This window comes from Erpetoichthys calabaricus, chromosome 9, assembly GCF_900747795.2.
Source record: "Erpetoichthys calabaricus chromosome 9, fErpCal1.3, whole genome shotgun sequence".
Classification (NCBI taxonomy): domain Eukaryota; kingdom Metazoa; phylum Chordata; class Cladistia; order Polypteriformes; family Polypteridae; genus Erpetoichthys; species Erpetoichthys calabaricus.
In genome coordinates, this window is record NC_041402.2 from 172,756,182 (window position 1) to 172,769,677 (window position 13,496).

At 41.7% G+C, this 13,496-nt stretch overlaps 1 protein-coding gene across 1 annotated transcript in view; it reads left to right on the forward strand.

Annotated features, from left to right (window-relative positions):
* Positions 1–13,496, forward strand: part of esama (endothelial cell adhesion molecule a) — a 135,314-nt gene that overhangs the window by 106,388 nt on the left and 15,430 nt on the right. Inside the window, exons 3-4 of the mRNA XM_028810417.2 lie at positions 3,523–3,733; positions 6,895–7,050. Coding sequence (XP_028666250.2) covers positions 3,523–3,733; positions 6,895–7,050 — 367 coding nt within the window. The remainder of the gene's footprint in view (positions 1–3,522; positions 3,734–6,894; positions 7,051–13,496) is intronic.

Sequence of the window (13,496 nt, forward strand, 5' to 3'; positions counted from 1 at the left end):
CCTGGAGACCAAAACTGCACCCAGTACTCCACATGAGGCCTCACCAGTGTGTTATAAACTTTGAGCGTCACCTCCTGTGACTTGTACTCCACACATCAAGGCGCTATATAACCTGACATTCTATTATCCTTCTTAATGGCTTCTGAACACTGTGTGGCAGTTGATAGTGTTGAGTCCATTATGACTCCTAAATCCTTCTCATAAGGTGCACATTTGATTTTCAGACCTCCCATTTTGTATTCAAAACTAACATTTTTACTTCCTACATGCAATACTTTACATTTATTAACATTAAACTTCATCTGCCTCAAATCTGCTCAAGACTGTATATGTCCAAGTCCCTCTGTAATGATTCAACAGATTCAAGATTACAGTAATCCCTCCTCCATCGCGGGGGTTGCGTTCCAGAGCCACCCTCGAAATAAGAAAATCCGCGAAGTAGAAACCATATGTTTATATGGTTATTTTTATATTGTCATGCTTGGGTCACAGATTTGCGCAGAAACACAGGAGGTTGTAGAGAGACAGGAACGTTATTCAAACACTGCAAACAAACATTTGTCTCTTTTTCAAAAGTTTAAACTGTGCTCCATGACAAGACAGAGATGACAGTTCCGTCTCACAATTAAAAGAATGCAAACATATTTTCCTCTTCAAAGGAGTGCGTGTCAGGAGCACAGGCTGTCAGAGAGATAGAGAGAAAAGCAAACAAATCAATAGGGCTGTTTGCTTTTAAGTATGTGAAGCACCGCAGGTACAAAGGTGTTGAAGGCGGCAGCTCACACCCCCTCCGTCAGGAGCAGACAAAGAGAGACAGAGTTTGTTTTTTAATCAAAAATCAATACGTGCCCTTCGAGCTTTTAAGTATGCGAAGCACCGTGCAGCATGTCTTTTCAGGAAGCAGCTGCACAAAAGATAGCAACGTGAAGATAATCTTTCAGCATTTTTAGACGAGCGTCCTTATCGTCTAGGTGTGCGAACAGCCCCCCTGCTCACACCCCCTACGTCAGGATCAGAGAAAGTCGGCGCAAGAGAGACAGAAAAGTAAGCCGGGTAGCTTCTCAGCCATCTGCCAATAGCATCCCTTGTATGAAATCAACTGGGCAAACCAACTGAGGAAGCATGTACCAGAAATTAAAAGACCTATTGTCCGCAGAAATCCGCGAACCAGCAAAAAATCCGCGATATATATTTAAATATGCTTACATATAAAATCCGCGATGGAGTGAAGCCGCGAAAGGCGAATCGCGATATAGCGAGGGATTACTGTATATGCCAATCCACCCATCTTGGTATCATCTGCAAACTTAATCAGGTTGTTATTTTATACTAGCTGTGTTGGCCCATGCTGTAAAAAGGCCAGGTTTCTAAAAACTATTGAAATCGTCAGAAGAATTAAAATCAGAGTCGACGGTTTCATTTTGCGGACATGCTCGCACCCCCATGTCTATCAGCAGCTAAGCAAGTTTCTCTCTCGTTTGTTTTTCCTCTGCACTTTTACTTTGCCGACGGAGTCACTTTCTTTCAGCTTCATGCTGTAGCCTCATACTTTGTTCTTCTTTCAGACTCGTTAACTTGGGCCGCCTTGTTGGCTCTTTGAGTTTCATGCTGTAGCCTCGCACTTCCGGGCCACCTTGGACTTCCGGGTTGGACAGACAGACCCATACACTTCCAAGCGTAGATGTTTACATATAAGTTTCCTGTCCAAATTATTTATATATTAATAATATGGGGGGCACCAGTCTTAACATCAGCCAATTCTAAATCCTGGCACCATCACCCTCTGCATCCTGTGTTAAAACCAATTCTGCACCCACCTACACATTCCCATTTCTATTATTCTGATGGCCAACCCCTCATGAGACACTTTATCAAATGCTTTCTGAAAGTCAAGATAAATAATATCACATGCATTTTAGTAAAACACAACCCCCTCATCTGAACCCATGCTGACTGTTCACTAACACTCCTGTTCTTGCCATGTGTGGTTCATGTGTTACAATAAAGACAGAATCTTAGAGTGTTTAGATGCAGTTTTTCAACACGAATAACTGTATAACATAAAAGTGAAAACACAACTTTAAAGATAAGTTTAATTACAAAAATGGAATGAAATGTCTAAAACTTATATTCAGCTCCTTGGTTATGACACCCTAAACAGGTTCTGGAAGATCAAGCTGTCTTCAGAAGTAACATAATGGGATGAATGGAGTCCACTTGAAGGTGTTCCATGTGAATCTAACTTAAATGCACCCCACAGTCAGTTAGCATCGTGCCCACCACATACTACTTTCCATTGCTGTAGCAAATACAATGCCTAGTCCTAGTCTGGAGTAAACTTTAGAAGGAGGACTGGTTAATGTTCACCCCCAGAAGTCATAAAGAAAGCCAATAAGATGTCTGGTTACACAATCCAATGTATTGAGTGTAAGTAATTCTTATACTGTGCAGTGCAGTAGTGAGGTTTCATTTCAAGTACTTAGTCCAATTTTGGTCTCCATATTATGAAAAAGAGACATAGCAGGACTAGAAACACTCCACAGAAGAGCACCTGGGCCAATTCTGGACCTGAGAGGTATGGACTGTCAAGAGAGATGGAAAGAGCTGAACCTTTTCAGTTTAAGCAAATAGAGGGTACAAGGAGACAGGATTGAAGTGTTACAAATTATGAAGGGAACTGGTACAGTGGATCCCAGCTGTTATTTTAAAATCAATTCTTCAGCAGGCGGCACGGTGGCGCAGTGGTAGTGCTGCTACCTCACAGTTAGGAGACCCGGGTCCTCCCTGCGTGGAGTTTGCATGTTCTCCCCGTGTCTGTGTGGGTTTCCTCCGGGTACTCCAGTTTCCTCCCATAGTCCAAAGACATGCAGGTTAGGTGCATTGGCAATTTTAAATTGTCCCTAGTGTGTGCTTGGTGTGTGTGTGTGGGCGTGTGAGTGTGTGTGTGTCTGTGTGTCCTGTCCGGGGTTTGTTTCCTGCCTTGCGCCCTGTGTTGGCTGAGATTGGCTCCAGCAGACCCCTGTGACCCTGTAGTTAGGATATAGTAGGTTGGATAATGGATGGATGGATGGAATTCTTCAGCAACACAGGAGCACAGATACAAGCTGCTTATGGGTAAATTTCACACAAATGATAGAAGTTTTTTCTTGAGAAAGAGAACCATAGAGATGCTGAGTAAATTACAAAGATGTGTGTGGTGTTTTGGGGAATGTGAAAACTGGATGATATTTTTAGAAATTATGTCAATAAAAATTGTAACATTGCTTTGTCACTTGTTATACAAAGTTCCTTTAAAAGGTGACATATTAATCTGATAAAGTGGTTTAACATCTTCTTCTTGATGCTAGTAAAAGATTTCTTGAATTTCATAACAGTGTCTACCTAAAAATCTGCACACCAGGATTTTTTATTAGTTGCTGAATCCAACTGTTTATGAGCAATCCATCTTACAAGCCTTGTCTCTGATCACAGTCTTCACGATGTCTGTTGTTGGCATCACTTTTTCTGTTTTTTCCTTTGTAGGTGAATTCAGTGATGTCATACACCTTTGGTCAGCAGAGCGATGGCGACCCACAGTTCAGCAATCGAGTAGGGTTTGTACATAAGATGCCTAGCACCAACGTTTCCATCTTCATCAATGACACAATAGAGGAAGACTCTGGCCGGTACACTTGCAATATTATAGTCCCTGGAAAAAAACCTGACGTACTTTCAGTTGTCCTTAATGTTGTAGGTATGATCATCCTGTCTTCTGTGCCAAGAGTTTTTTGAGCTTTCAATCAATGAGATCCTCTAGGATTAAGAGGCTATGGCCAAATGTATCTGATGTTGCTAGGAGCTGAGAAAAAAAGAGGACTAGAGCATGTGCAAGGGACAGGAGAGGAACATTTAGTCATTATGTTGTGTCCCTCAACTCCTATCTATCTATCTATCTATCTATCTATCTATCTATCTATCTATCTATCTATCTATCTATCTATCTATCTATCTATCTATCTATCTATCTATCTATCTATCTATTCCTTGTAGGGCCACCCATGCCAGTAAGGTCATGGAGTAGGGTCCAAACTGAAGTTGGACCACTGCCCGCTCCAGCAGAAATATTAAATATTACAGTAAATGAAAGAGGGTTATATCAAGAAATGAAATTCATATTGACTAGGTTATCACCCAAGGCAAAAAGGGCGATGTTTTTGAGTTAGCTACAGGCCGACATTCAAAAAGTGGTTGATGAGAGCAGCAGCATTATGGCTACTGCAGCAGCTGTCCTACAGAGTGGTGGACCACATCACCAGACTCAAACAGCTATGGCTTTTTTCAGGGGTGATCATTGTACCCGTTGTTGTTTCCACCACTGCTGTCATCCCACATACACTATGCAAAAGTCTACAGACATTACATATAAGCCAATAGACATACATAAAAGTAGACACTTTAAATACATGTCACATAGTGCAGAAATTCCTTAATATAAGCATAGTTTGTGTGTGTGTGTGTGATGTGCGTTTGAGTGCATTCACCCTGCAATAGACAGGCACCCTGTTATTGGATTTATCCAGCCTAGCGCCTGATGCTTGCTGGGATAGGCTCTAGCCCCACATGACCCTGCTCAGGATTAAGTGACTTACAAAATAATATGACATGACAAACACAGTCCCCTAAAACATATGCACATAATATATAGACATGACACATAAAACTGTCCTGCCCTGGGCTACTTTAAATAATAATAATAATAATAATATTAATAATAATATACATAATATAATGTACATAAAATGTGTAATACAGTATATAATTCATTATTATTAATTGCACTATCTCTTATATATATATTAGTCTTCTGGTTCGTCCTGCTTCCACTTCAAAACTGGTCCCGCCCACACGCAGCCGACACAGCATTTCTCAATTCCTATTCGTCCTCTTCCAAACCCTTCCCCACGCTGGCCCGATACAATGCCCCGACATGTCACACTGATGTTGCAGCGATTTTCGTCGGAGAAGATGGCGAACCGCCTGCCGAAATGGACATTTGCATCTATCCCATAGGCAACTCCTGTAAACAGATTTCCGCGCTCAATATGAAATGCGAGCCTGTGGTTTACCCACTTTTATTCCCTTACAGGAATGGCTGGCACAAAGATTTACAACATGTTCCCAATAAAAGAACCGGCAAGCAAATAAGGCTTACTCAATGCCAATTTTACGCGTGCAGATTAGCAATGAGGAATAAATTTAGTATTTTGCACTCTGGCAGCAAACTATTCCAACAGTTCGTTGTAGATGTGTATGTTAAAAAAGAGGGTGCGCGTCTCAACTATCTCAGATTACATAAACAAGATCTGCATGTGGAACAATACAAAGGACTATTAGACGCACTGCAAAGGCTAAAAATAACAACGTACGTGTAGGCAAAATGATCATATTACTGTCCACATTTCCAGGAGGTCCAAGATACATACAACAAAACTATAAGGATGCCATGGTCATAGTACGTAAATTCGGAAAGCCTGATTTATTTATCACTTTCACATGTAATCCTGCTTGGCCGGAAATTCTACATGCACAGTCGGATACCCAAAGACCAGAGCACAGACCTGATACCAGTCTTCAGCCACGGTCAGTTGTACGTGGCTTTTTTTATGGTTAGATCTTTTGACTCATTATCTGTCTTCTCCACCAAAACACCTATGCACAACTGCGTCTTTCAAGAAGTATTTATTTCTTCTTGATTTCTAAATTCCTTTCTCACCGATTTCTGTTCCTATTCTTACACGGCGTCGGCTAGTTATATATAATACAGTATATTCATATCTATCTATCTATCTATCTATCTATCTATCTATCTATCTATCTATCTATCTATCTATCTATCTATCTATCTATCTATCTTTTTACTTTCTTACTGTTCTAGTAGTTAGATATCATATTTATAAAGTAGTGTTAGTCTTCTTCTTTGTGTTATGTTTATAATTCAGTGTTTCTTTGAGTGACAATTTGATTAGCTAATTTATTTATTATTTAGCATTATTAACTTGACTAAGTGCTTACATTTCCCTTTTTTACTTTCTCATACATAAAGTATAGGGAAAGTATTGTAATCCTCCATAAATTCCATTTCAAGATTTTGATGAATCTCAACGTTTTAGACCTCCCTGAGTTTTTCTTTTATTCCAATAAAATCTATTCAACTTTACTTTTATAATAATTGTTTGATATATTATTAATTTGTTTTGACATGTTGTTGATGGTTCTTTATCTCTTTTATCTGTTATCAAACCCCCTTAACACAGCTCAGGATGGCCTCGAGCTGAAGGCTATCCCAACAGTTTAATCTTCACACACTCATATGCAGTCAGTTTTTAGCTACCAGTAAAACTATCATGCATGTCTTTTGGATGAAGACCAGAGAATCCAGAGAAATACCCAGGCAAACATGTGCCACATGCAACTCTACTTAGACAGTGACCAGGCCAGGATTCAGACCCAGTCCCATGAAGGTGTGTGCCAAGTGCCTCTCCACTTTGGTTTTGCTTGTTAATTTATGAGGTGATTCATTGAAATAGTCATGCAGTTAGTCATGTATGTTGATATTGTCACGCCAATATGACCATTAGGGTGACTGACTGTCTGATTTTTAGCTCACCTCCTTAATCACTAGGTCACCACTCAGATTGTGTGCCTGATCTTGAAGGGTTAGTTTCTCAGCTCCTCCAGATACTTTATGTGCATTAAGGTTCCATATTTGATCCCACTGTAGTATAACTGTGCTCCATTTGTTGCCCATCTCCATCTAGTAAACCTTCAGGCCACGTGGTTTGCAATCAGACCAGAGAGCACTACATTAAGACAGAAATGTTCCAGACTGATTTGGCTTCTCTGATTCTTCTACAGTCCCTCCCTCCATCCCTGACTGCACTGTATCAGGTGAGCCAGTGCTGGGTGGCTTTGTGACCCTGAACTGCCGCTCAAAGTCAGGAAAGCCAGTCCCGACCTACCATTGGCAGAAGACATCACCGACCTCTCAGATTTTCATTCCCACAATGGAGGGTGAGTATCTGATTTTTTTATAGTCAGGTTTTCAAGTCCTGGTGCACTTTTTGATCTACAGTCAACTCATAGATGGGCTACACCTTAATCTACAACCCCATGGAAAATGTGTCTGACAGGATTAATCTTCTAGTCCCACAATGCAGCAACCTCCACCACGTAATATGTTAGCCATATTTATTTCTTAGCTTCAAGCAGGTGATAGTGTCCATTGATAATCCTAACACTACCATCCATCTCAACAACCCATACTTCTCAGGTGCACCCTGTATATCACAATTCAAAGAGCTGACTATCATTGACGTAAAAGACAACACAAGCTCACACATTTTCCAGTTAATCAACCTTCACTTAATATAGTGCCTTTTATTACGAACACCCAGTCATTACATTATCAGCATAACTTTAGATAGAGGTGGGATATGAAACAAAGATGAGTTTTTTTTTCAGTCTCACATTTAGTCTCAACATCAGAACTAAGTATGAGATCACTTCCTACCAGTAGCCATTGGTTATTCCTTTTTATGTATAATGCCTTTAAGGAATGATCAAATTTTAAGATAACCTTTAAACAAATAATAAAGTAAGATTTTGAATTGTACATTATACACATGACAATAACTTGGACTTAAATGCAAAGGCTGAAACTGGCCTTCTTGAAGACAGATACAAGTTGCCATTGTGCCCATCTCATCCTGACAAACACAGCAGTAGTGTCACTTTTTTATATAGTGCCTTTCAAAGTGACCGGTGTGAGATTACGACAATGAGAAAATGACAGATTTTAGAGTACATGCACTTATCAATGCACTTGGACATCTTATCAGTGATGGAGTCATTTGGGTCATTCAACATCAGACACCTTCACCCAGGTGACACAACTAGAAGTGACCAGTCCCTGGCTAGTGCCCAAGTTGCCCAAGTAGCAAGTGACTATGGTACATTCCTCTTAATCCACAGTCTTCAGGAGGCTTTTTTTTTGCTGCCTCTGTGATGGTTCTGATGGTTTTACTCTTTCACACACCTATTATACCCAGAAGACTGTAGGTCTTACATAGACATAAAGCTTCAAAAGCCTCTGCAGCCCACCTCTGTTGGCACACACCATGTTTGCTACCCCTGTCTGTGCAATCCCTGTTCCAGCCCTAAGTACTTGGCTCTCTTGAGCTCATGGGCTTCTTCCATCCGGTCCTCCCAAGGAACTGTAAGTTCCAGAACGACCACCTGCCTAGAAGTTTCAGACAAAAAGACCATGTCAGGCCTCAAGCTGGTCTCTGCAATGTTGTCTGGGAATCAAAACTGCTTCCCCATTAAATGCTAATCAGGCACTGTTTCCCAATAGCTCCACTACTGCCCATAGCTGATGTTTGAGCTTCTCTCCAGCTCTAACAAAGGCGATCCCATGCCTCACTGGTCTGAAGCACTTGGTTTAGTCCTTGGTACTACAGATGGTTTCTGCAATTACCTTAAGTACCAGATCATGACAGTATTGATAGTGCCCCTCACCCAGTGCTTAGAGGCAACTATTCAGGAAGTAGTCGAGGGTCCCATTTCTCTAGAACAAGGAGCATGCTAGAAAGGCAACCTTGCCCCAGCAGAAAACGTTGGATGCACTGGGCAGGATGCCTTAGGCAAACTGTATCAAGAATTTCATGCAAAAGGGCTCAGCTTTCCATAGCTCAGATCAGGTGATAGCCATTTCCCATTTTGTCCTTTGGACTGACTGCCACATTCTCAGAGCCTGACATAATGTCAGAAGGTCTTGGTATTCAAAAGAAAAAAAGGATCTGAAGCCCTCAGTTCTAATCCCAGCTGATCCAAAGAGTTTCCATGCTCTCTCCTGCATTGTGATACCCATGGAACTGATTAACATAGATCTATCTATGTACCTATTATATAGCGCCTTTCACACCGATCTATCCATTTACAGTATCCATTTTATAGTGCTCTTCCTGTCTTTTTTCTTTAGGGGTCTTGTTTTGCTACCAGTTAATTTTCCATCTCAGTCTCACTTGACCTACCTGTGCTCTGTTTGTAAAGGAACATCTGCAAACATTTGTAACATCTCCTCCTCTTGTATAGAATAAAGGTATTCACCAAACATCTAGTACACAAATAATGCAGTAAATGGCGGTGAGAGTAGTTATGAGTAATAATAAAAATAAATAAAAATGTCACTGCTGTTTCTTGTTAATTTCTCAGGGTTCTTCCACCTTCCATGCTGAGCCCACTTGCCAGCATGTCATACGTTTCCTACTCTTTTTAATTTTTTCTTGCTTTCCCCCACTTCTGCTCGCAGCCTGGAGGTCCTGTCCCCAGCCCCAGCTAATCCTGGGGTACTTGGGTAAGGTTAGATGTAATTAGTGCACCTGTTTCTGGCTTTGTTTTGGAGGAAGTCTCCCGATTCCCCTTTGCAGTTGTGACGTGTGTCCCCAGCGCAGCGTCCCCTTTACAGTTTCTTCTCACATCCAGCAGGTGGCACTGCTGACAATGCAGTCAGCTGTTCGCCTTTAATATTTCAGCCATACGGATATGTGAGAAGGATTTTAAAGGGGAGAATAACCTAAATTGTAATGTTTCTAGAATTTATTTTCTTCTAGAATTTAATCCTCGTTTTGCCCACCCAAACCTCCTCCTACATGCCAATCTCCTCAAATCCACACTCTTGTGGACAACCAGATTAACTGTTATATATTCTTATAAATTGTTTTTTTAATGGACTTTAGATTTAGAGCTGTAAACACATTTTGAAAAATATTTTAACTGTATTGGTAGGTATAATCATTTGTTTCTTGTTTTAAATGGCACAATTTGCACTAAAGGCATTATAAACCTTTAAACCAAGCATTTCATAGCTTGTTATCTTGCAAAGATTCTTTGTATTATGAGCTTCCATTCATGATTTCTTACCACATTTTAACTTGAAAATGATTGTTGATTAATTAGTCATTGTATTATGTAATGCTTTCCTTGTTGACTATTATCATTAAACACTATACAAATTTGTATCAATGTATATTGTGCAACGATCTTTATGATATAATGTCCTTTACAAATTTGTATCATTCATCCCTCTGTCTATTTGGAAACCAATTTATTTCATTTATTGGGCTTTGAGAAGCCAGAGCCTCCCAGCAGCATTGTTAACAATCCATGATCTAACCTTGGAACAGGTGCCAGTCCATAATATGGCATAATCAGACTCTTCCAGACTCACTCAGACCAGGCCAGTTTAGAGACACCAGCTAACCTAACATGCATAGGAGGGAAATAGGAGTGCAGCAAGAAAAAGCCGACAGAAACTTAGGGAGAACATGCAGACTCCACAGGGACGCTGACCAAGCCAATAATAAAACTATTATACTGTCTGTCAAAATGAACACTAACATAAATTTATCTTTATTTGATATATCTCATTTATAGTGATTATATTCATGAAGCTCTTTACAAACAAACCATTCAATATTTATTTTGTGTGGTGTCATTCTTATTACACCCTATTGCAAAACAGTTCAGTAATTACACAAATGACAACCATCCATGCTTTGCTTCTTCCATTACATTGACATAGGAGTGGGTGCCTCTCCCAGCTAATCTGGCTCAATGCTGCAGCCAACCATAGGTGAGATGCCAGTCTACCAGATGGCACACACCCACACTTGCTCTTACCATGTCAGTTTGTTAACCTAAGCTGCAAGGTTAGGGGATATTGGAGGACACCAGGAGATCCCAAAGGAGAGTCTGCATGGACATCTGCAAGCAAACTCCATACAAGAAGCAAACAGATTGACTTTTGAATCCAAACAGTGCTTTAGAGCTCTGCTTGGCCAACGTGCAGTTAGTGGTCTTTATCTACCGTGAGCATTATTCACACTGTGATTTGTATCCGTTAAGTAAGAGTTCTGTTATATTGTAAGATTCATAATGATCATTGCAAAAAAGCATTTTTCAAGTTAATGTCAAATAATATTTATTTTATATAATACAGAGCAGGGGTTCCAACTGGGTGTAAATTTGCTCAAAAATTGAGAAAAAAAAATCTGAAGTAGGTCTCTTTTGTGAAATAACATTACTATGTGCTATTGTTATTGTTCTTTGAACATGAAATAAAAATGTGAAAAACAGTATCTTAAATTTCTCCTTTGTTGATCCCATTATAAACTCAAATTGCTGAACAAAACAGGGTAGGGGCTGAATTACTTTCAAAAATTGCCATGGGGTAAACAGGGGAAAAGGGATTGAGGACCCCTGCTATGGAGCCTTTTCTATGCAGTGCTGTTGCAAACCACTTTTTAAAATAATATTAGTCATATAATATTATTGGAATATGACATCTATTAAAACAAGCATGATTTAAAGCTTCCTACAAATGTTTACATATTGTGTATATACAGTAAGTCCTATAACAACACATATTAATGATTCATTGCAGTTAAAAAAATCTTTGTTTTATTTAGCAACTTTAGCAACAAGCACTGTTAAAGTAAGGCTTCTTGAGTTACTTAGAGAACAGTAGTACTTTCATAATAAGCATTGTGACGAAGTCCATCCATCCATCCATTCTCTTCCGCTTATCCGAGGTCGGGTCACGGGGGCAGCAGCTTGAGCAGAGATGCCCAGACTTCCCTCTCCCCGGCCACTTCTTCTAGCTCTTCCGGGAGAATCCCAAGGCGTTCCCAGGCCAGCCGGGAGACATAGTCCCTCCAGCGTGTCCTGGGTCTTCCCCGGGGCCTCCTCCCGGTTGGACGTGCCCGGAACACCTCCCCAGGGAGGCGTCCAGGAGGCATCCTGATCAGATGCCTGAGCCACCTCATCTGACTCCTCTCGATGCGGAGGAGCAGCGGCTCTACTCTGAGCCCTTCCCGGATGACTGAGCTTCTCACCCTATCTTTAAGGGAGAGCCCAGACACCCTGCGGTGAAACTCATTTCAGCCGCTTGTATTCGCGATCTCGTTCTTTCGGTCACTACCCATAGCTCATGACCATAGGTGAGGGTAGGAACATAGATCGACCGGTAAATTGAGAGCTTTGCCTTATGGCTCAGCTCCTTTTTCACCACGACAGACCGATGCAGAGCCCGCATCACTGCGGACGCCGCACTGATCCGCCTGTCGATCTCACGCTCCATTCTTCCCTCACTCGTGAACAAGACCCCGAGATACTTGAACTCCTCCACTTGAGGCAGGATCTCGCTCCCAACCCTGAGAGGGCACTCCACCCTTCTCCGGCTGAGGACCATAGTCTCGGATTTGGAGGTGCTGATTCCCATCCCAGCCGCTTCACACTCAGCTGCGAACCGATCCAGAGAGAGCTGAAGATCACGGCCTGATAAAGCAAACAGGACAACATCATCTGCAAAAAGCAGTGACCCAATCCTGAGTCCACCAAACCGGACCCCCTCAACACCCTGGCTGCACCTAGAAATTCTGTCCATAAAAGTTATGAACAGAATCGGTGACAAAGGGCAGCCCTGGCGGAGTCCAACTCTCACTGGAAACGGGTTCGACTTACTGCCGGCAATGCGGACCAAGCTCTGACACCGGTTGTACAGGGACCGAACCGCCCTTATCAGGGGGTCCGGTACTCCATACTCCCGGAGCACCCCCCACAGGATCCCCCGAGGAACACGGTCGAACGCCTTTTCCAAGTCCACAAAACACATGTAGACTGGTTGGGAGAACTCCCATGCACCCTCCAGGACTCTGCTAAGGGTGTAGAGCTGGTCCACTGTTCCGCGACCAGGACGAAAACCACACTGTTCCTCCTGAATCCGAGGTTCGACTATCCGACGGACCCTCCTCTCCAGAACCCCCGAATAGACTTTTCCAGGGAGGCTGAGGAGTGTGATCCCTCTGTAGTTGGAACACACCCTCCGGTCCCCCTTCTTAAAGAGGGGGACCACCACCCTGGTCTGCCAATCCAGAGGCACTGTCCCTGATGTCCATGCGATGTTGTAGAGACGTGTCAACCAAGACAGTCCTACAACATCCAGAGCCTTGAGGAACTCCGGGCGTATCTCATCCACCCCCGGGGCCCTGCCACCAAGGAGTTTTTTGACCACCTCATTAATACATTTATATTGATGCAATAATCTTTATTTCATAAAATACTAGGAGGCTCCGCCCCCTGCTCGATACGCTTACCAATCCCGGGGGCGCGTGCCAGGTGTCCGCTAGAGAAAGCGATTGTATTTAAATAGGTGGTATATAGAAGAATATGCGGGGCTCGGGAGGAAGACGGTTTGGTGCTGAGTTATTATAGATAGAAAAACAGCTACTTGCGTATTTCGTTACAACTGTCTGTGTTAAATACCAATGAATAATAAAACGTAGTAAAAAGAAAAAAAGTAAAAGTAGAAGTAAAACATAACTAAATCAATAAAAAGTAAATAAAAAATTGAATTACATTAACGTATCGGCAAAAACATTATTATGATTTACTTTACC